At 35.8% G+C, this 25120-nt stretch overlaps 1 protein-coding gene across 2 annotated transcripts in view; it reads right to left on the minus strand.

The window, feature by feature from the left end:
* LOC131070585 (kinesin-like protein KIN-14L) overlaps nt 1-25120 on the minus strand; it is a 153291-nt gene that overhangs the window by 103632 nt on the left and 24539 nt on the right. For both annotated transcript variants that reach the window (XM_058006167.2, XM_058006168.2), the window contains exons 2-8: nt 12130-12253; nt 11799-11885; nt 11465-11635; nt 10964-11070; nt 3575-3706; nt 3167-3354; nt 2734-2892 (exon numbers count right to left, since the gene is read on the minus strand). In XM_058006167.2, the coding sequence (XP_057862150.1) occupies nt 2734-2892; nt 3167-3354; nt 3575-3706; nt 10964-11070; nt 11465-11635; nt 11799-11885; nt 12130-12253 (968 nt within the window). The remainder of the gene's footprint in view (nt 1-2733; nt 2893-3166; nt 3355-3574; nt 3707-10963; nt 11071-11464; nt 11636-11798; nt 11886-12129; nt 12254-25120) is intronic.

Raw genomic sequence — 25120 nt, forward strand, 5'->3', positions numbered from 1 at the left:
TCTACGTGCAAAATAATCTTCGATTGCACGTAAGGAAGGTAGAGGAAGTAGAAGTTGGTCCAAATGACTTGGATGATATAGATCCTTACAGTGATTGGACATCACAAGAGCAGCCTCCATTGTTTTTAGAGGATGACATCACTGATTTGAAGAGGCAGGGTATGGAGGAGGAGGGGAGTGGATTTGGTTTCACGCTGGATGACATTGAGGAGGAAGAGGATGAGGATGAGGAGTCATTGTCAGTGCCAGAAGCAGGTAGAGACATAGCTTCATCCAAGATGGAGGACGAGCCAGCCATACCGAGCAAGGAGGCACAGTCATGCCCACTGCAAACTTCTAGGACTAGACCCTCTAGTTCTACCTCTCCACTAGTTTTTGCTAGAGCTGGGAAGAGGAAGTTGTAATTGTAATGATAAATTTACTTTTGGTTTTACAAAAACTATTTACTATTTTGCTTCGAGGCTTCTAGCCATCAGCATTCCTCATGAGGATGAGATTTTGTAGACACTTTGCATTTAAATATATATAGAATCAACTTGTTTCTTTTGTGTTCTCATTTATTGACTCATCGGATGCATCTTCTCATTAAATTTTGCAAAAAAATGCATTTTTTAATTAAATTTAAGCATGTTTTTAAGTTGCTGAGTTTTTCGCCGAGATTTTCCCGAGTTTTTTTTTTCAGGCCTCGGCGAGTTTTGCCAAGTTGCAAGTAGTTCAACTATGATTAGTCTACACTAGCCATTCCCACTGATGTTCATTTCCAGCCCAAGCATGTGAGTTTGAGGAGTATGAACGGTTAACAACCTGAAAAGTATGGCCCAGTACAGGTAGTACCTCTTGCAGACCTGATATTATCTGCTGGGTATGATTCCCTGCATTTCTTGGTCCCTTTGTTGCTGTTTGGTGGTGCTGGTAGTGTATGTTGCTGCTGGGTAATGTTGGGACGTGTCCTTTGATGTTTTGGGAAGGTGTTTGATAAATTTTGTAACTGTTTTGACCTGCAAAACAGTCTGAGCACATCCGTAGCATCAGAACGTTCTTTTGATCATTCTTTCTCCTTATTGATTTTGATGCCTCCTCCAATTTTTGGAAATCTTGACTCATTTGCAGAGGCGAGAGATTGGAGACAAAACCCTATGACACCAAAACACAACCCTAAAAAGCGAAAACAAGGGGGTTCCCATTTGCAATGGGGTGATGTGTGAAAACGTCACAACAGATTTCTAATTGAAATGTAGATAATGCCTTATTTTAGAACCACAATATTTGATAAACACGTACTGCTGTTTAGTGTATATATATATATATATGTATTTCTGAATCTGTAATTCTGATTAGACCGATACTTGTCCTTGTCTTCCAATGCCTTCCCTTGCAACGATTTCCTAGATGGTTCAATGAGGGCAGTCTATATGATAATTCTGATCCCTTTTCCCTAATCTGGAGTCCTGTTCTTTAATTGATTGCTGCAGCTATTTTATCTGATGTTGATGCCCTCCTTTATGGGTCAATAGATGGTACTTATATCCTTTTATCGGGTGGAGAGTTATGTCTCTTCCACACAACCTCTCTTTGCAATGAGTGTCCCTTGGCTATGTGCCTCTTTGCGCTAACTAATCTTTGTGTAATCGCACCCACTTGGGGGTCAATTCTCACATTAATGTTCAAGCGATCCCTTTGCTATTCCCTTAATTGATTTTGTGATCAGATCTCTGCCTGATCACTGATGTAGATTCTGAATAGATCGCCAGTCTTTGACTCTTCCAACAGAAAATCATTATCACTAAAACGATTTTCTGTTGCAGCTGTCCTCTACTCATGGTCATGACATCATCTATGGCCATTGATGTCAGTCACTCTTCATATCAAATCCTTGTGTTTACTTTTGTTAACATTAGGCACCATTTTTAGAAGTCTTTGTGTGTTTTGACTTCGTGCAGTTATATAGGCAGTGATGATCCATGACATAAATGCACCCTAATTTCCTAAACAGTCACCTTTTTTGTACTTCATATAGGGAACTATGGATATAAATCTAAAGAAGCATAGTGGATTTGCACTTTCGTCAGGCTCTTTACAGAAAACATTCTTCACAATCATTAGATCACATTCTCACAAGTCCCGGCTATAGTTCTTGACAAAAGGATTAAAAGAATAATAATACTGGGACAAATGAAAATTCATTTTCAGAATCGGATAATTGGATGTACCACTTACATCAAAATATATAAAACTTATCCTACAGAACTCAAAGCTTAATGAATCGTAGTTTTCTATTTTATTAATTCTGATGTAATCAGACTAGTAGAATGTTTGGACATAAGAAGTTCAAAAATATAAAAATGAAGAATTTCAATGGAATAAATAAGATGAAAAGCAAACAAAGTTTTTTAATATTTGAGTTGAAATCTTTCTCGAGCTCCTTTCACGAACAATATATGTTACAAATAATATACCACCAAAGTTGCAGTTGTATATGTTCAAGAACATAGTATAAAGCATAAATTACATCCTTGTTATCCTACCTAATCATGACAAACAAAACATGGCATGTAGTTCCGAGAAGCTGCTGAAGTCTAAACAAAATAGCCCAATATCTATGTAGGAGTACATAGTTATGTTGAATAAGTTTGTGAATCCAAATATTCTTCCTATACCTAGTTGTCCTTATAATGAAGATAAAAGTTTAAGTTTTCAAAAATTATAAAAAGAAGTGTTCCGATGAATGCATACGCAGAGAGTGATTTATTCACATGCAACAACTCCGTGAGATGTTCCCCACTAGCTTCCTCAGGCAAGCGCTCACTTCCAGCCAAATCTACTAGCGAAAGTTTGCTATAATGACTTTGACCGGTGAGACTGCTAGAGCAATGTATATGAATTGTAACAACCCTGAAAATAACATGATTGGAAACTTTAGATCGCCATATTTAGCCACAGTATAATTTGAGACAACAATCTCCCAATCCAAATAAAAAAATTGCCCCCAAAAATTTTAACAAGAAGGAAATAAGCTTGAAAGGACTTCGAGACAACTACACTCCCGAAAATTTGCATACAAAATCAAGCATCATTTCAAATTTACATTTGAGGTTTTTCTTTCATTAAACATGCATAGATTCCTAGAAAGATGATTTAATACAACTCCTTGGATAATATAACATACAGATGAGAATGCTTGTGTTGTGCTGTCTTCAGGTTGTTCATTCCTCGGTTTTGTAGTACCAATTTTAGGACTTTCGAAAATTCGGTTGGGTTTTCAACTTTTTCTTGTACAAGTTCTATAGAAGACCCTACCATGCCCATATGTATTCTTGAGATATTTCCACTAGAGCTCAAAAGCAAATCATGGACCTGCATATCATTTCATGAGTTGAATACACCTAAATGTTCCCAAACAAAATACGTATAAAGCTAGAATATACACACAATTAACCAACTCCTGTCCATTGGATTTCCATCCATAAGTGACAAGATGAGGACAAGGAGATGAAGATAACTCAACAAGGCATGCATAGTTCAGTAGACTAGAAGCCCTAAAATTTTCCCAAAAAAGAATAATGCACAAACAAACCTGCTCGTTGTGCAACTCAAAGACAGTGACATGGAAGTAAAACTTAGAAGAAGATGTGGTGTCCGCATTAGATAAATCATATAGCTCCTCAAATGCCCTAAAATATACTCCACGGTCATGGCTTGAACCTTCCTGCAGACAACCACAGCTAACACATATTTAAGCATTTTTCAAAATTTCAGCAGAAGCATACCAATCATAAGAACTTAATCCAAATCCAGGACAACTCTTTTAGTAAATAAGTATTCAAAAACAGTTTTAGTTGTTCACTAAAGCTTAGAGAATCACTCGATCATAAAAGAAAAACATTAAATTAACAGTTATCTCTAACAACTAAATTCAATTCAGAAGCAAATAAATTATGCATTTCCTAGATGCAAAAAGATCTAAAAATGTTAACCTGATGCTTTTCAATAGCGTTTGTAAAGCTGAGTCCCATCTCTGACTAGCCTGAGGAAGGCCTCACTGAGTTAAAATCTCAACTCCAGGATTATCAGTCACATGGACTGTGCGCTATCAATGAGGGGGAGAATGCGCTTCATTGGGATTTGGAGGGAGATGGAATCTTATCTGTTGAAAAAGGATCTAACTTTCTCCAAAGCCAAGAACGTTCTAGCCATAATGAAATGTAGAAACATATTTGGATATCACAGAACTGGGCTAAGGTTAATAAATTGACCTGTCTGGCCTGCAACAAAAAGCTTAACCACCACAACCTGGACAAAAGTGACTTTCATAACCACCTTCCTGTATTTTATGTTCTGAAGATGGAGAATGTACAGAGTCCTCTGTGTTCTAGTGAAATAATTATGGCAGTTTCAGTTCAATCTCTTCTAGCCTCCTTGGTAGCTTCTTTCATCGATCATGAATAGGTGGATGAATAGGAAGGCATTTATTTTCAAATCTGGAAACCTTAGTCTTGATTGGAACAAAACCTCAGGATTCCTATGTTGGCAACTGTGTCTTGAGAGAAACCATAAATTTTCAACAGATACTCAAATTTGGGGCACCGTCATGAAGAATGTCAGTGAATCTGCTGCAGTATGGTGTCCCTCTTCTTGTGCTGTCTCTAATGTTGAGACTAAGATTTTGAGAGAGTTAGGACGACCGCTGGCCACATTTTCCCAAGTGAAGAGGTTACTAATTAGAAAGCCAAGATTGTGTGTATGGGTTCTTCCTAGATCAAAATCAATATAGATGGGGCCTCCAGTGGCAATCTGAGTGCTGCTGGGGCTGGAGGTTATCATGACAAAAGAGAAATCTCATTTTTAGTTTTTGTTGGGATCTTAAAAAAACTTTGAACAATGTGGCTGAGGTTATGGTTGTTCAAAAGGATCTTCCCAATTTGATAATTTTAATTTTAAACAGACATCATAATTTTAGCTTCAGACCTTCTCGCAAGCAAGAACATAAGAAAATGGAAACACAAGCAAATGATGGCTGATATCCAATGCCTTCTAGACAAAGTTAAACAGAGTGCACTCATTATACCCTCGATGGTGCTAATAAAGATGGAAGCAATGAGGCCAAGCATGCTTCCTCTCCCAAGAAAGGTCAAGAGTGGGTTGATATTTGAGCTGACTCCCTCTCCAGAGGCCTAGAGCACACCTTATCTAAATAATGAAAAAGGCAAAAAGGATTTGATCTTAATACTTATAGAGGAAGACCCCTCCTTTTCACTATGATAGTCCAGTCATTATCAATAGGGTTGCTATGTTGGGTGGTAGATATTGTAATTGTCTCCTTCTGCTGGCTTGCCTTTTCAAGTTTATGGATAAAATCATGCATGCGATTCTTTCTATTTCTACACCACCACCACTGATTTCTTATCAGGGATCCAATCATAGCAGTTCATGTATATAAGTAGAATGGTGCCATTGTGTTCTATAGACCTTTGGTTTTTCAGAATTGTTCGTTGTAGTCTGCGCTCTTTTCTTAAACCCAATAAATGAATGCCAATCTTTCACCTAAAGCTCAAGTGGGATTTTATTTGGCAGGTTACTCCTGAAGAGGCAGCTATTTCTTGTTCTAAGAGGGGCAGACAGACGAGTTTTGTTGTGTTCATTGCTAGCTTGGGTTCATGCTCCAGATCCCTCCTGGCTGGCATGAACTTTTAATGGACTCCAAGGTCTCCAAAAACAGAAAAGGTGAGACCATCAACCAAAGACCCTGCAGAGAATCCTGCCATTGCTAATATTAAGTCTCACCTCAACCACAACAATCAACTTGATGAGTAGATCCCTAAATGCCATCCATCTACTTCTACCTTGGGTAGTAAAGTTCTCAAGAATATTTTTAGGCTTTGAGAAGAATTCTACAATCCATATTGCTCTAAAGACTCCTCCAATTCCCATTCCCAGCTCTCCCAATCCAATGGACAACACCAAGGCTAGGCACTATGTCTTTAAAAACACCATAGTCATCACCCATTTCAATCAAGGATGGATTACGAATTCATAAGAGCCAACTGATTGAATGTCAAGGACTCAATCCAAGAAGAATTTAAACCAGTAACTGAAAAGAAGCACTGTAGTTATCATACATTGAACTCGTTATGTTTTGTCAGTATGTCTGCAACCAACCATTTTGTTTGTTACTTGTTGACTTTGGGTGGTTGTAAGGAGATTGCTGTAAGTTGTCCAATAATTGTTGTCTAACTAGCAACCATCGGACACTTTAAATAAGTTTTTTAATACTGAAGGAAGGGAGTCTGATTTGTGCACAGTCCCTATTCTACATTCTTTGTATCAAACGCTTCCACAATTATGGTAACTCATCTGCAATTAATTGGTAATGTAACAATTTAGTAGTAAACATTTCGTACCACTGCCAAGGATAGCACCCGGGTCACCTGCATGACAGGTGGAAATAACTGTAACACAAGTATTTCTATTAAACTTTATTGTCATATTATTACATAAGAAAGTGCACCATGCATTGTTGGGTCAGGGTTGATTGGCAGTGAACAAACTCAAACATAAATAAAATAAAAAAAGCATACTCTGCATTAAAAATAATGGCTTGAAATATATAATTGATCAAAGGAATTAGGCAATGAGTGAGGAAGCTGCTCCCTCAAATTCATCAAATTTGAACGCTGTATGAGGGTGGTCAAAAAAGAATAATCAAGGCCCCGTGCAGCTGAATGTCATAGAAATCTTGGAACTTCATCCATGTAGAGATAAAACAAGTTCCCTTAGTCATTTGTTCCGCTGCCAAACAGAGGACTATAAAATATTTCAGCCTAACTACAATTTTATTAAAACCATGGAGGGCGCTTCAAGAAGATGAATAAGAGGTGTTGACAAGAAGCAAAATAAGGAAAAAATTATAATTTAGGAACATATGGGAATAGATCGATGTAACTAGAAAATTTGGATGGTATAAGTGTGAAGGACATCATGAAAAGTTCAATATTAAGAATTTATCACCAAATTAGAATGATTAACATGAATGATTCTGGTGTTGCAGCATAAGTACCAAACATGGATCTAGAGCATATAAATTATTGTTGCCCTAACCAATGTTATAAAACAGCTATTTCTTCTTGTTTACCAGTAAGCTCCACCTGCAATTAATACTCCTATGGCTGAATTGCCAGACCCTGGCATCCAAAAGCACTCTGAGGTTTTTATTGCCAGACCATACCACATGGTCCTATAGAATGCTAGTTAACACCGTGACTGCTAACACCATACAGTCAACAACAGGAACAATACAGCCCTCTTATAAGCAAAAGGAAAAAGTATAGCGTATGATATGTTCACCATTAACTATACACCCTGGATATTTTGAAAGGTTGAAAACATCTGATTTTTCTGCAACCGTTGTACAAATTATTCCTTCATGAGTGGACCCCAGTGTACAGCCTCAAACCATATGGCCCTTTCTTGTGGGCAACTTTCCAAACTTTGCAATACAGTTTTCAAACTCTGTTCTACAGTCCTCTACCAGCATTGATGTAACCACACAGATTGCTTAACACTTCTGGCTAAACCCCACAATCACCATACGTCAATCAATCACCATATTGTCCTCTAGAGCAAATTTGGAAGTGTATAATTTGGTCATACAATCAACAGGGTGCTCACTTGCAAATCCAGCCGTACACCTATTTGTTTTAAGTGTGTGTTGAAATATGCTCCAGTTCTACCATACAATCAAGCATCAGTTCCATCATAACTCAAACATGATTTCACTAACTGAAGCATAAATTGTCATATGACCTCAAATTCTATGTAATTTAATGTCCTCAACTGTCACACAACCCTCTCTCAACATCGATGCCATCATACAGTCTTCAGGTGCCAAATGGCCCTCTTCAGCAATTGTCTTTCCCGCAGTATGGTCTATAAATCACATTGTACGCCCTGTGCATGCAATACAACCTCCAGGAAAAGAACCAATAACAAAGGTTGTAAGCTCACTTGCAGATAAGTATTCTGCCATACAGTCCTCAATAGCATCAATTTCAAACTCAAGGTCAGGCAATTTTGAATTTTACATTTTGATTGTCCCAACTCCCATAAACTACTTGTACAGTCCACAGCAACCAATTAATTACACATCCATTGGCACATACATTCATTGTACACTTTGCAAATCCCTACACAACTTCAACACAAGGAAATCAGCAAAATTCTTTTTTATTTCCAGATTACGAATGAATTGCAGATTTAATCTAACACCGTTATGGCTAAGAGAAAAAAAATCAGCAAGTAGGAGGGTATTCATGAACAAGAGGATGAGGCAGCCCATTTGTCATGCATTTCAGAAAGGTCTTGTCTTGGCCATTGTCAACTAACAAAAGTTCTAGTAAATTTAGTGTGGGAACCTTCTTATGCAAAATTCTCCAAATAGGAAATCTCATCCATTCCATAATTCTGTAGATCTAAGATGGTCCACCCACAACATCTAAGAGACTCACAACCTCTGAAATTCCCAATAAAGCTTGGACTGTAAAATTGATGTATACGCATTCTGTATATATTATTCTATCATCAATTCCTTTAGAAAGGAAGATTTATTCTTCCTTTATACCCATCGGTGGTGCCCCTTCACCAAGGGTAACCACTCTTCCAAGTTGTTCTCCAATAATTATATTATTAATAATAATATAATAATTATTATATTATCATATAATATAATAATTATACAATATATTTATAATATAATTATATTATCACATAATAATATAATTATATTATCTCATAATAATAATATAATTATATTATCATATAATATTATAATTATATTATCTCTCAATAATAATATTATCACAATAAATATAATTATATTATATTATCACAACCTTTATGTTGTCTATGTCGGCCCGAAGGAATCCGACCATAGCATCAACACTCCCTCTTAGTCGATTAGGCCGATTAGGCCACTTACATATTTGTCTTCCTCAGGCTGGAAGTGATGACCGACGCTGCCAATCTTCAACATGGACCACAGGTCCCATAATATGTGATAATTGAGTGAGAGTCCCATATGGACCATCCCAATGTGGATGTGGAGAAGTCACAAAAACTCCATCCCTAGTGTGTGAACTCACAAGATGTACAAAATGCGGTTCCACCTCTGTAGCAACCTCCACTGTGGGCAATTGCTCCTCAATTGGTGCCCATGCTAACACTGGACTAATGGGCACTTCCAGCTCTAAATTATCTGATTCACTGACTTGGTTCAACTAGTCTTCAATATTGTTCTCAATCATCTTTTGTAGCCAAAGGAATCCCTATAACAAATATAGTGTCAAAGTAAGAAGAATTAATAATCCAAGCATCCATGTGCTCTTCTCTGTCCTCTTCATCCTCAATATCTTCACCCTCTTCCTCAAATGTTGTTGCTGGTTCAAATACATGCTTATGTTTTTTTCCTTGCTCAATATATCGGTGTTAACCAATAGAATACCAAGATGTCTACATCTAATCGCAGATGGTCAACTGGAACCATATGTATCATTTGGGCTAAATTCCCCTTTTGTTGTCGCTTGAGTAAACTGTATCCAAAAGGAATCCAACTGCATGTTGTGTCATATAAAAATCTTTATATCAAAACAAAAGAAATGTGTGGATTCTTGCCACAAGGAAATCACCCTAGTACATTTTTTAAGCACTAGCATATGATTAGTCATTCACACTTCAGTACCTAAGGCTCTAGTAGTTAAAACCAGCCAACATCTAATCATATCCAGGACACACCTCCATTTGGCAGATGCTAAATATTGCTTTTTTATGCCCCCATGTCCCTTATCCCTCATTTGTGTCAACTCTCCCTGACTCAAATATGCCCAACATAGATGTTTTCCTAGAGTCATTTTGGGCCTATGTACCATGGGCACTACCATTAGGTTTGTTCACTGGCAAAGGGTTGTTCACTGGCAATCCAGATGAAGCTACACTGAATACTCTCCTGAAGTTCTCAATCCTGGAGGTAATTTTTATTTCTTTATCCATATATTGTACATAGGAACATCGACTCTCTACATGGTAGCTAAATACCATCCACACAAGGTATGGATTGAATTCACGGGCACTAAAATACAGCATCTGTAAATCTTGTTAACTGCTACTCTTCTGAATGCCAATTCGAGTTCATGATCATCCAGTTTAGCAGCCCACCATGTTCAAGACTATGGTACCCATAAACTTTCCCAGTTCAATTTTTTCTGGGGTTAGACAAACCAATATGTAATATTAATTTCATACTTAATTTATATACTCACAAGTAAGTCACTATTATGCACTCATAGTAATTATAAACAATTAAGATTAAGAAAATCAACACTGTTCCATAAATACTCCAATCATGATTGTTGCACATTAACTAATATTTCAAAGGTATTTCTCATTACATATCTCAACATGTCTTGGGGATTCATTTTCCTGTGTCCCTTAACAAACAGAACCCATGTTACAGGAAACATGTGCAACAAGGGATGAAACTTAGGATTCAAATTTAACACCAACCATAGTTTGAGAAAACAAAAAATTGCTGGAATTAGGAAGATTGTGTTATTAGATTCAAATATAAGGTGACAAACCATTTAATGGGTTTTCAAACTTCTGTTTGTTCAAGAAAGAATCAGTCAATCTCTAATGCACATTCTGTTGAAGATAGGTAAACTAAGATATTAAATTCAGCAAATACATTTAATGGGTTTTCAAACTTCTGTTTGTTCAAGAAAGAATCAGTCAATCTCTAATGCACATTCTGTTGAAGATAGGTAAACTAAGATATTAAATTCAGCAAGTACATTTAATGGGTTTTCAAACTTCTGTTTGTTCAAGAAAGAATCAGTCAATCTCTAATGCACATTCTGTTGAAGATAGGTAAACTAAGATATTAAATTCAGCAAATAGAAAAGGGGGAAAAAGAGACCATAGTATGTGTTTTTCCAGCACCCGTTTGACCATAAGCAAATACAGAGACATTATACCCATCAAGTGCAGACTGAACAAATGGCTGAATATCCTGAAAGAAGTCACCTGCATCCAACGCAAAAAAAGCAAATCTCAAAACTTCATAATTTTGTTTTGCCAGAAAATCTATCAGGTTTTCTGTTTTTCAGGAATAACTGTTACATGTTTTTATTACTATTCTTTCTGTATACAAAGTTGAAAGAGCCAATCCCCAATGCAAAGTCTAGTAATTTGAATTTGAAGAATCAAGTGTATGTAAAGAAAAGCGAATAAGACTTTTTTTTAACCTAAAACTGAATCAATCTATTAAAGATATTATTCAGAGGAAACCCATTCCTCCCTTGTATGTAAATATAAACAATGAAATGTAAGAGCTTATTTTAAGAAATACGTAAAACCAAACTGCTCTTTCACAGCATAAACGTTGGACAATATAAGATTAAAAAAATCTTTTCATTACCTTGGCCAACATGAGGTCCATAAACTCTGTCAAATTCAAAATCCTTTTTAGAACTTGTCACTGGGTCACCACCAGGATTTATACGTATTGTAAAATCATCAGGAAATTCTGTTACTGGCAAACCCTCATCCTCAAATTGAGGTCGAACACGACAAAATACCCTGATGGTTCCTGGAATGATTTACAGCACTATTAATCAATATAATATGCTTATGGCAACCATACGTAATCATAAAACATATTACCACAGATGAAGATAAGACATTATTGTTGACAGGAAATTATCAATATTTGTAATTTATTAGAGAAATGAGGTCATATCATGTAGGCAGACCTTTGACAGTTAACAAATCATTGAATAGCTTCTTCTTTTCTGCGATCAATGGGGCAATTCTGGCCTCTGTTTCTAGGGCAATCCGATCTGAAATCACGAAAAAATTCAATTCATGTAGAACTGCTTGGAAGATTAGTGCAAAAAACTTCAAGATCTTAAATTAATAGCACCTTTGTCCCCTTATTATTTTATAGAACTCTGAAAAGAATCTCACATTCTAAAAAGAGTTTTCCTTTACTCAAGTAACAGCAAGATCTAGCTGAAGATTCAATGGAGGATCAGGATGTAAAATTACAATTTAATCACAATGACAATGCTTTGTAGAACAGACCTAATTTGCGAGCTTTCTCTGCAAGGACACCTAAATACCGCGTAACTCGACCCAGTTTTGCACTTGAGTACTCCTGCAAGTCACTTGCTTCCTGTCTTATTTCAAGCATATCTTCACGTGCAGCCTGTAATTTAAAATGTATAGATGTGTATATTAGACAGATGAACAACCTCAAAAATGAAATACCAATTCAGCAGGAAATCCCTTGATACAAAAGACGAATATTAACTACAAAGAAAAAGTTAATCTGATGAAAAGCTTCAAAGTTCAAAATATAAAGTGCAACGTGTTAAAGAGCAACTAGAGCATTTGTCATAGCAATCTCATGCTTAATACTATTGACAAGAAATTAGATGACATTAAGCATTATCAACTTTATATAGACACATACTCCTTATAAAGTTTGTTTGGAAATAGGAATCAATATAGTTGCTCACAAATTTTATATTTTTTGTAGCTTAAACAACATATGCTAAGGTCGATACCCTAGATAGCTACAAAAATGAGCGAACCATTCCATTTATTTTGTCTTTATGTGAAACAGTATGGTCTTTTATTGATAGGACTTAATAGTTATAAGGAAGTCTCTTCTCTGACCAGAGAAATTGCTTCACAAAATGTGTAAAGATTGCTTTGTGTATGTTAAAAAAGCATCCTTCCCCCGGTTTTAATGAAGCAGAAGGCAGACACAAAAAAGTACAGAATAACTAATTAACTAAATATTTCAACAAAAATGTTAGACTCGGCCAAATCAAGATGATCATCACAGGATAAAACTAGATAAGTGTAACCCGCCTGGAACAAAGCAAAAAGCTTGCAACATTTGTTATTTTCTCTTACCAAGACAAGCAGATTACCGCTATAAAATCATACCTGAAATGTTGCAGCTGAAAATCAAAAGCGTAAAACATACACTACCTCAGTTTACACTTAATATTCAGACATAAACATCATGGCTCTCGAAAACTAACAGATTATTCTACCATCTATTCAAAACATAAATTGTTGCAATGCTAAATTATTTGCTAAGACACATTCTTGGAAAGGAAAATAAAAATTTATTCTGCAGCTTGCCTGCATTGATTCAACTATCTTAAATATGAGCTTCAAAAGCCAGCTTTCAATTCTGTTTGCAGTTCGAATAGGGCAGGAACAAGTTTTGGAGCAAACACAAAGTAGATTTCATGAAATGCCTTAGAACGCTTGTTAGGAATTTCAATTTACATATTTCCATGCGTGTAGAAATATAAATAATGTAAAATGAATAATTAAAATTTCATGAGACGTTACTAAATATAACTTTTGCAATTAATTTTCATTTTTTAAATTATAGCATCTTCAACTACAACTAATATTAAATTTAAAATAGAAAACTAAAATGAGAATAAATATTTGTCTACAACAAAGCAACATGACAATTCCACTTTTTTGGGGTGGATCAAATGATAATTTTTGGATTCTATTCCCAAACTACAATGAAAGATGTTCATGAAACAAGGAGTTCCCAATCAAAAATTACTTTTGCCTCAATCATCTAAAATCATACCCTTTCCATAATGCACCATCAAATTTCTATCTTAGAACAAGATCTTTATGGCTTAAGTTATTCAATGATGCATACTCACGTTATTCTCAAATTTCAAATCAGTCTCTAAAAATGTCATATAAGTAGCCATAGAGAAGACAACTTCACATGGAAAGGATAAATATGCAGCAAATTATAGTGATTTATAGGGCAAAAATATATCATTATTAGGTGAAGCTGCATACAGAACCAATAATAGAACATTCAAACTTGTGAGGGATGAATAATACAATTATTAATCTGTGTGATTAGATCAGCTGGAAACTGCCTGGAAACAGGCATGAAATGTTTCAGCCTTCCAGTGCAGATTCAGGTACAGGTACTGTGTGGAATTGCACAAGGACCGAAATGTGTCTCAGGTATGTCCAGCGACACAATCAGACAATTCCAGGACAGAAATGCAGTACCTGTGTGATTCCACAGGGTACCCACACTTTTTCACCTTTGCTTTAAGAAAATTGAAATTGCACAGGGTGTGTTATAATGTTTCTAGCTGAAAACTGTGTAGAATTCTTTCTTTATCAACATTTGGATTATATTCTCTTACTAATGATGGATCACCGAGTGCGATCTGAGTTGTTGATACAAAAAGAATTCTACACAGTTTTCTGCCAGAAACATTATAACACAATTTCATGGACTGGAAATTTCATGTCTCTAGTTGCACGGGGTACCAAATTTCTGTCCCAGCTATGTCTGGTGACATAACAAGGCAATTCCTGGACAGAAATGTGGTACTCTGTGTGATTCCACATGGTACCAGAGCTTTTTCACCTTTGTTTCAAAAAAATGACACTTAAGTTTGACTTTTCAGCTTGAAAACCTAACCCTAAACTTATTCTTATACAGAAAAGTTGTAGGCACCAATGCAACAACATATGAATGCAGAATGAAGGCAATAAGCAAGGTCATTTGCACTTTTTTTTTGCCATCTTAATTTTATCATATGCACAAAATCCAACCTTTGGTATGCCCCTGGCGGTGCATTACATAGCAGATTGCTACCCTCCTTGTATCCAATATCAGATACAGTGCTCCACCTGTAAGCCCCTTCAACTGGTAAGCTTCCCTATCCTTCCAAGAGTCTTGCACCCACTGTCAAGAAATTACTGTTCCTTGCTCTTCTCTGAACTCCAACTCACATATTATTTTAAACATTGTATGCCCATAATTCTTAGTAATGTTTTGAGAGTCTTGCAGTTGGCCAGTAGAAGGCAGTAGGGTGTTTGCATGACAGTTTAAGACAACAATGTTTGGTTTGATGGAAGTCCTAACCCTAATTTGTGGTTTGGTGAGTTGGACTTTACACCAACCAATTGTAGTTAATCAAAAATATCCAAAAATTATCAGCAAATTCATACTGTCTGTACCCAACAGCAGTTGCAGTCCAAGAAATCATCTCAAACTGGGATAATGTGTGCTTTCTGTATCCTGCTACATGTCTTTCAACGTCGTACCCAAAACAAACTCAGAATTCTCAATCTAGTTTTGGTGAGCTTAAAACCTGTTTCCAAAGCTTCATGATTGACAAAATAGGTGCAATGCTGAAAATGGTTGGAAAGTCTAGATTTACACATGCCTATTAGATTTGCTTAAAAGCCACCAAGGCTTTGTAAGAATCCTGAATTTTTCATCCCAAAACAGTTTCATAATTTCATTCCATGAGACCCAAATCATAGAGACAACTCCTTTAAAATACTTAAGTTGGTGAAAAACACTGGTCAATGCCACATCCTATGCCATCACACTCCAATGAACAACAATCCTTTTAGATAAAAAATCGTGTCTTTGTATGCTTCAACATTTGGCATATATGTATATCAGGGAAGACAACTAATATAACAGAGAAATTTACATTTGTTTATTCTACGCATGTCACATGGTTATCTGAAACTACTTCCTTTTTTTGGGCTAAAAAACATTTATTGAGGGCATTCCTCCATCAGTTGTTTCTACAAGTCTTTGCAGTAGGTACACATTAGTATTCTCAATTTAGTTAACTGGGATAAGTACTTAATAGATATTGCAGGTTTGTTTTGTGAGCCCCACCTTGTAGATATGGAGGGCACAATTAAGGATCTCCATCTCCCCTTTGATAATTACCTAATCATTGCTATTGTCCCATCATCTTCATCTTTAGATCTTGATCTACATCTATTTCCACATGGTCATGGTCTTGGCTCACCACCTTCTTCATTCATTAGGATTTTACTTCATTTGATTGTGGTATCCTTTGATACCAACATGGCCATAGCAAAGTTCAGAGATATCATTCAATATGATATTTCTTCCTTTATATTCTAAATTGGAATGGGAAGACATCCTACATTAAAAATTGGTTTTGTTTCTTCCAAAGGGGAGGAATGTTGTTCGACATTCTTGGATCTTCATCATCATCCTTTTTCAAGCATCCATTATCATTGAAGGAGACCATACATTGTGGGGAGGCTGCATAATCCTTCTTCTTTGCTCCTATGTGAGGAGCATCTGTTGTATATTGGTGATGGAACTAGTTGTTGGGGAGTCATCTTGAGTCCTTCCTCTTTTCAGTTTCTTGTTCTCTCTTTTGGAAAAGGGTTTTTTTGTGTGGATTTTTCTCCTTTACTCCATTTGTGAGAGATTTGTTTGTACATGGACACCTAACATGGCCTTGTAGTTGGGACCTGTTGTGACATTTTCACACATAGCCCCATTGCAAATGGGGACCCCCACTTTTCGCTTTCTAGAGTCGTCGTTTTAGGTTTAGTTGTCCTAGACGTTTTCACACATCGCCCCATTGCAAATGGGGACCCCCACTTTTCGCTTTCTAGAGTCGTCGTTTTAGGTTTAGTTGTCCTAGCTTGGCAGCAGTTTCTTAGTTTATAGCCTTTGCATATGAGAAGGTTCGGTTTGAATCCGGAATCCATGGTAGAGTGTTAGGATTGAGTTTGAGGACAAGTTGCTAGAAGTTGTAAGAAATTGTCAAATGTTGTCACGTTGCAAAGTTGTTCAGAAAGAGGTCAAGGTGAGCAAAAATTGGAAAACTCCTTCTATGGGTCGAATTTCCACTCCTGGAGATTGAATGTTAAGTGAGAGAGAAATTGGAAATTTCCTTGTGGGGATCGATTTTCCCTTCTAAGGGGAACATTTATAAGGCAAAATATGGTGCGAAATTGAGAATTTCCTTGTACCCATCAAATTTCCACTCCTAGGGATCAGTGTTGAATCAAAAATGAGGAAGAATAATCTTTCTAGTTTCCTTGTGAAGATCAAATTTCCACTCTTGGAGGTCAAGTGTTGGATGGAGAGTGAAGAATAGTTATCTTCCTAGTTTCCTTCTAGGGGTCGTTTTTCCACCCATTGAAATTGAGCGAATTATCAAGAAGAAAGGAAGCAAAGGTGGAATCTTCCTCCTAAGGGTTAATTTTCCACTCTAGGTGAAAATTTACTAGTGAGATTGAACGAAGAAGGATGAAAAACAAGGAAATCAAAATCTTCCTCTATGTTGCAATTTTCCACCCTTCCTTCTAGGGGGTCGATTTTCCACCCTTCCTTCTAGGGGTCGATTTTCCACTCTTCCTTGTAGGGTTTGATTTTCCACTCTTCCTTGTGAGGTTTGATTTCCACTCTTCCTTGTGTGGTTCAATTTTCCATTCTCCAAGCAAATTGATGAACAATGCAAGTAATATGGAATGACGAAGGATGAAAAACAAGGCAATCAAAATCACATTTCTATGTTGTGATTTTCCACCCTTCCTTCTAAGTGGCGATTTTCCACTCCTTCCATGTCATAGTCGATTTTCCACTCTTCCTTGTCATAGTCGATTTTCCACTCTTCCTTGTAGAGGTCGATTTTCCACCCTTGTGCATGTCGTTTTTCCTCCCTTGGCCAAAATTGAATGATGAAAAGGAAAGTAAAATTTTAAGGCAAATAAAAGTGGAATCTTCCTTGTGGAATTCAAATTTCCACTCTTCCTTCTAAATCAAGCATTGAGTGAAATTTGAGAAAAAAAAATCTTCCTTGTGCCTAGCAAATTTCCACTCTTCCTTCTTCCTTGTGAGTAACTACTCTTCCTTGTGAGGTGTGAATTTCCACTTCAATTTATGATGAATTTTCAAGAGCTAAAACGAAATCTTCCTTGTCTTGTGCGTTTTTCCACTCCAAGCCTTGGCGATTGAATGATTAAAAAACAAGGAAATTAAATCTTTCTTCTACCTAACAACTTTCCACCCTTGTCATGTTCAAATTTCCACCCTTTTAGATTTGAATTTCAATAAAATTGTGAAATAAAAAAAGGAAGTTGGCTTGGAGTACTACAACGTGTAAGGGCAAGGTGAAATATGTTGCAAAGGGCTTGTATTAATGTGGTCCTAAATTGAAACGTGTAACAAGATGCGAATTGGGCTGGTTTAGATCCATAGAACCTTTGAAATGTGTTGAGGAAATGGAAATAGGTCCTCACAAGGCGTGTGAACCTAAATTTACGTCCTGATCTAAATGCCAAACATGTAGAAGAGACCAAAGCAAAATAGGGGCAACCTAAAAGAAGCTAAATGAAACGTATCGAAACAAAGTGGGAGGTTAGGTCCTGGCCTAAAAATTGAAACATATGGACCTAAATGAAGAAACGTGAGGATCTAAGTATCAAATGTATAAATTGAGGGAAGGACCTAAAACATGTAGACTCGTAGGGATAGACCTAAAGGCTAAAGACCCGATGCATGAAACGTGGCACGGATTAAACATATGGCTGCTGACTTAAAGTTTCACCCTTTCAAAAGCATGTATGGATAATGTCAAACATGAGGGGAAATTGCAATAACTTAAGTTAAAGGGAGAACCTTCATGAAACATGTAAGTATAAATTAGACCTAGGCCTAAATGAAACATAAGGAAGATCATTTCACACTTGAGGGTGTGATTAATTTTAAGGGATTAATGATTGTTTCTTTAATTCATGATGTTTTAATTCAAATTATGTCTCTTTCGCGGGTCTGATTGCAAGTGGATAAGGGGTGAAGCACAAGAATGGAGAAATTCAACATATGCAAGATGAGGAACCAAGTGCAAAAGGACTTCACCAAGGCAAAGACTCTCAAAAAGACTACACAATGATATCAAGAGTCAAATCATTCAAGAGAGGAGGTCAACATATACACTACCATTTCAAAATTGCAAAGGAAGATATTTTACAATTATCTTGAATTTCCTCTGGAAATCCAAGAACCATTGCTAGTACAAGAAGGAAGCAATCCAAGACAAGAAAACAAGGTGAAATTGTGTAGGTGTGATCAAGACAAGTTACACAAGGATTTTGTAACAAGGTTAGAGGATGGAACTCAACAATGCGCACAAGACATTGCAATATGAAGAGCCGCATGAAGATAGGGAATTATACAATTACTACAAGAAGATCAAAGGCCATCAAAGATATGATTTGCATTTCAAAATAAAGTTGAGTAAAATGCATCAAAAGAAGGGAAATTCCCGAATTTGAAAATGAATTGCACAAATGTGATCGAGTCAATTAAGCATTTGAGAGGTCTTTGTTCAAGAGAGGATAGAATACCTTGGTATTTTAATCTGTGTTTGAGGTGCATTAAAAAACACATCAACAAGACCCATCCTTGCATCTTTGCATGTTTTTCATGCGCCATGGCTTCCTATACTCTTGCTTGTGTTTTATCCTCTCTATAACCCATCTATGATAACTTGAACCTCTTTATGATGATATACATTTTGATTTTGCAAAGATAGTAAATAAATTAATAATAGTATAGATTTTTCTTTAAAATTTATTTTAAACATATGTCTTCATGCTTTGTAGCAGTTATAAGCCTTTAATGAGAAAACCAAGGTTACTAAGAGATTGGTTATGGCACTGGTATGGGAAATTGGTATTGATACCGATATGTCAATTTTTGAAAAAATAGGAGATGGGGGTACTTGGAGATGCCAATTTTTTAATATAATTTATTAATTTATTTATTTGCATATTTGCAGGGAGACTGATATAATTTAATAAGCTAGCAGATATCCCTGGTTGCATGGAAAAATACAGTTGACAAGCAAAAATAAGCTTGTGCGATGGAAATGGTGGGAAATAAACTCGCGCAAAAAGCAAACAAGGACAAAAATGATATCATGTGCCGCGATTTAGATTTTATTTTTCAGTTTTTTGTTTCAGGAAACGCATCCCAGTCCCTGGGACATGTCCTAGGAGGCCAGAGACATGTCTCCCTGTAACTATGGTGAAAACAAAAGAAAGGCAAAATGATGCTATCTTTATGTACCAATCAGGAAAAGTTTCTGCTTAACCAATGGTTGCTGCAAGTTCACTTGCAACAACATTATATTGGTTAAAGATAGTTATTGGATAAGAACTGCTGCCCTAGCTGTTGTGGTCATCTGTGAACAATAATGCAGATAAAATACCCCCATTCTTTCCACTGTGCCATTAAGTGTTCATCTGTTAATATGTTAATATGTTTGTTACATGCTTAAGGTTTACCTTAAATATTGCCAGATTTTGTGGAACAACGTATCTTATTTTATTCTATTCAGTTAGTAAGAACTTCATATATACATGTGTGTATGTGTGTGTGTGTGTGTGTGTGTGTGTGTGTGTACACACACACACAATATGATATTTACAACTTGAAAATAACCTTGAAACCTTACTATAAGTCAAAGTAGAAGTTATCTTAAATTCTTGTAACAGCAAGGGTGAGAAAGGGCCCACTCACTCCCCTACTGTGACAACATATATTTCCATTTGCTAGTTGAGCTATAAGTTTGTATTTATTTTAAGGTTACAATCATGTTAATGTTTGTTCATTCCAATATAATCATCGAAGTAATTTAGTTGATGTTATTATTTAAAATACAAACCTATACAATTGACTCTCATTGCAACACTAGTTTGTAATTGCTTGCAGCAACAAAGTTATAGTGTTATAATCACTTGCAGCCAAAAGTATCATCTACATAAGATCAAACAAATAGGTTTGGGATAGATAAAATAGGACTAAGTAAGGTTTCTAAGAATGTTTGAGTTAAATATTTGAAATTGGCTTCATATGTTATTGTATCACATTCGTATCAAATACATAGTTCAACATACCTACAGCTCTTTGCATATATTTTCCACTGACACTCTCACAAGTCTTATGACCCTAGATTGATGAGCCAACCATATAATGAATATAAATTATTTAATTTAGCAATCTGATTTGGCTCAACAGTTTTATCATTGCAGGCAATTTAAATCACTCCCATATTTTAATCTTATTTCCTTCCCATCACCAAGAAGTAATCCCACATCAACGCATCACTAATTAATTAATTAAATAAATTATATTATTTGATTAATTCCACATTCACTAAATAATTATACAAACTTAGTTAATTAGATTAATTCCCTATTCACTAATGAAACGAATAAAAATTAAGCTAATCTCCTTCCAATTATTTAACTAAATAGACTGTGTTTAATTAATTAGAACAATCTCCTGCCACTAAATTATTAAATAAACAAGTTTCTTTAATTAATTAGGCTAAAGTCATCATGTACATTCCCCTTTTAGAATAGTTTTGAATTTAATTCATTCAAAACATGAAAATTGATGTTTCTCAAGATTAAATATGGGTCAATGAGTTTGACTTGAAAACTATGCAAATTGAATCTTAATAAAACATCATGATTTGACACACTGAAAACTACCACCTACTTGTCAATGTGAAAATTGAGTTAAATGTGAATGATGATTTTTTATGAAAAAGTGATGTGGATTAATATTGTAAATTATATGATGGTGAATGAGATGATTTCCTTGTACCAATTTACGAGCTTGATTTATATCTATGAGTCTATAATGATAGGTTGTGATTTTGATCTAAACGAGTTGTGTTTGCATGTGGATGTAAATAGAGTGATTGTTGTATTTTTCTTCTGCTATATATGTTGTGATGAGATTTGATGTGTGCATAGAGTGTGCAGATTATAACAGTTTGACCAATGAGGGTATCAAAGGATTATCAAGAATTCTCATTTTGGAATGTCTCTTTTTTCAAAACTAAGCCAAGTTGAAACTCAAGACACCCATCATACATTTTCCAAGGATTTTGCAAATTTTACACAAGGAAATGGGATTAAAATTAGAATAAATATGGCCTCAAATAAAAATAATAGCATAAAGTCTTATAATTAAAGTATATTTTAAATAACTCCTTTAAAATACCAATCAAAGATCATGTGGGAAGTTGTGTGGACAAGCATTCATAAGTGTATTTTCAACAAGCTATCAAGTTCAAGTCATCGAAGTTATTTAAACATTTGCCAATATCGTTAGAGTTTCAAGTTTCTTTTGAGGATCCATCATGGCCAGAATGAAGGAGCTGCATCACTCACTAGGAGGGGCTGTTCACGTGTTAGACAGGCTACTTTTTATCATGGCTGTTATTGGAGGATGACTATTTTGAGACGTCATATTTCAGAATTTCCTATTTTGGATAAGTTATTTTAAAATTATTTTGTATTTAGGACTTGTTTGGACTGCAAGCAAACTGTTTTTAGTATAGAAACACTTCGCTATGTTTTTTATTTATCTTGTGATTAAACCACGTGCAATTAATGTTGTAAACATTTATAAATAAGTGCTTTATGCACTGAGATTGAAGCTAACAGTAATTTTATGCCTACTGCTTTGACTAGTGTTCAAGTTTCATTTGATGTCTAATGTGTTGATTAAGTATATTAAATAGAAATCGGTGACTGTTCTTGGTTTTGTATTGCAATTTTCATTAACATGTATGTAGCTTTGCATGCCGTTTCCATTATTCAATTTGTCAGGTATTGCCTGTTGTTTTCAATTTACTTCAACTCTAGTGCTGTAGTCATTCTTTTTGGTCTCTGCTTTTAGCCAAAAAGAGTGAGCATGTGTTAGCTGTCATGAATTGGGTTGTTTCCATCAATCAAAATGATACAAAATCTCCTGGCCATGTATATAAGGGCATTGATTAGCCTTGTGCCCATACCAAGAACCAAAAGATAAGCAATTTCTTTACCATTTTGCAGCGCATGCTCAAAACCTAGAGCTTTAATTTGTACATATTGTAGAACACTAGATGTAATTTCTTTAAGTTCTAGGGATTAGCTTAGTTTTTAGTTTCAAGGGAGCTTCCCCTTCTAATCCAAAGAAAGGTTTTACCTCACACATTGTTTTATTTTGCATTGTGCTGAAAGGCAAATTAAAACTCTAACACACATTTTGGGTATCTTGGCCATGATTAGATGTAGCTAAATCTGATTCAAGCTTCATAGACTCATGGGAACAAAACTAGCAATATCTTTGCCACAGAAATCCCATTTCATCTCAATTTCAGATGTTGCTAAATTTGTGGTATTAACAGTATGTTTATATAACTTTTAGCACTTTAAATCCCTCCTAGGCCACAAACCAACCCATGCTATTAAGGTTACTCTATTTATCAAATTTCACTGATGCTAAGGTATTATTACCTCTTCATGATTTCAACAATGCTATCTTGATTTCATAGCAATGGCATTACAATAGCTTTACAGCATCAATAAATAACTTCAAGACATCAAATTTACAGGCATCACCTCAATGTACCATCCAAACCTCTATAGATGATACTTGAGACATTAAAACTATAAGCATGTGCCTTCTTGCTGCAAAGCCAAAAAAATGAAATGCCATTTTAGTGATTTCTTATAATAATCTGCAACAGACAACCATGATCTTACTGCTCAATTATGGTTCTTGCCACAATTTCTTCACGTTCTGATAACAACTTTAGGTTGTTCCCCCCCCCCCCCCCCCCCACCCACATGTGATGTTGAAATATCTTTCCATTCTGTTTCAACAGCCTACATTCTTTGAAAATAAATTGACTTTGCCTCTAAGTGGTCCACTGCTGGCTTGATATTTTGGCGGTCTCATGATGAATGGATCTCTTGACAGCTTTCTTCTGATTAATTTAACTGCCATTTGAGAGATGAGTTGCCATGAATAGCAAATGAAAATGGTGGCCAAAAGGAGGCTTCTTATATCAGCTATCTCCTTGCAGCTGCAATTTTTCACTTATTTTGAACAATCTTGGGGGCATGTTGTTTCTTGCCATAGGCCTATGACTGTCTGCCTCAGATATAGAATCTTCCTTGCGCTCATCTAAGACATATTGGTATATTTTAATCCTCATAAACTCAAGTCAAAACTCGAGGAGGCAAACTCTAATACAAAATATTTATACTTGAAGGCCCACCAAAGGTATAGAAGGAATATGATTAAGTCCAACTTCCTGAGAACTTTTCTACTAAGGATATGGGGGAAATTATGAATCTTGCTTCTCAACACTTTGAAAATCTATATTAAGCTGAAGGTTGTGATATTCTGGCTCATGAGTCGCTTCTGGATTTCATCTCTTCTATTCTCAAAGAAGACTCCAAGGACATTCTTTGCTAAGCTGTTTTCATGGCTCAGCTTCAAGAGGTGGTGTGCAAACTCCCCAAAGATGAGCCTCCTGGTTCTGATGGCTTCACCAACAACTTCTATCACCAATTTTTTTATCTTATCCGCCAAGATCTGCTTCTTATGGTCGAAAGCATTTGAAAGAGAGGTATAATATTAGGTTATGTTAAATCCACCTTTCTTGCTTTGATGCCTAAGATAAAAATGTGAGTTTTGTAAGATCTAGACCTATATCTTTATGTGACTTTTCATGTATCCAAGATCATTGATGACAGAATCAAGAAAATTCTCAACAAAATCACTGGTGAAGAGCAAAACAGCTTCATCCCTGACAAGCAGATTTATGACAATATTGTGGTTGTTCATGAAACTTTACATTCTTGTGGGAAGCAAAAAATGAAGAATATGGCCATCAGGTTGGATATGTCCAATGCTTTTGACAGAATCAATCACAACTTTCTTCTTCGCATCATGAGCAAAATGGGATTCCCTGTTGAATTCAAAAACTGGGTTTACAGCTGCATTAAAGATCCTTGAATCAGGCCTTTTGTAAATGGATGCCCTTCTGGATTCTTCAAGGCTGTAAGAGGTCTCTGCCAAGGCAGTCCCCTCTCTCCTTATCTCTACCTTATTCTTGTTGAACCTCTTGGAAGAGCTTGTTCAATAAACAGAGAAGCTACAATTTAACTAGGATAAAGGTTGCTCATGGAGTTAAAGAAACCACCTGTGCTCAATTTGTTCATGACACCACTATCCTTGATGAGGCTAGCAAATCCAATGTCAAAAGAATCAAAGCTATTCTTGGCTCCTTTCTGAATGCTTAAGCAACAGAAATAAAAATATTTTTTTTCTTTTTTAAATAAAAGTAAATTTTACACTTCATGTTCCTCTTCAGCTGAGACTAGAAATTTTTCCCAGATCCTTTATTCCCTC

This window comes from Cryptomeria japonica, chromosome 8, assembly GCF_030272615.1.
Source record: "Cryptomeria japonica chromosome 8, Sugi_1.0, whole genome shotgun sequence".
In the NCBI taxonomy this organism is placed as follows: domain Eukaryota; kingdom Viridiplantae; phylum Streptophyta; class Pinopsida; order Cupressales; family Cupressaceae; genus Cryptomeria; species Cryptomeria japonica.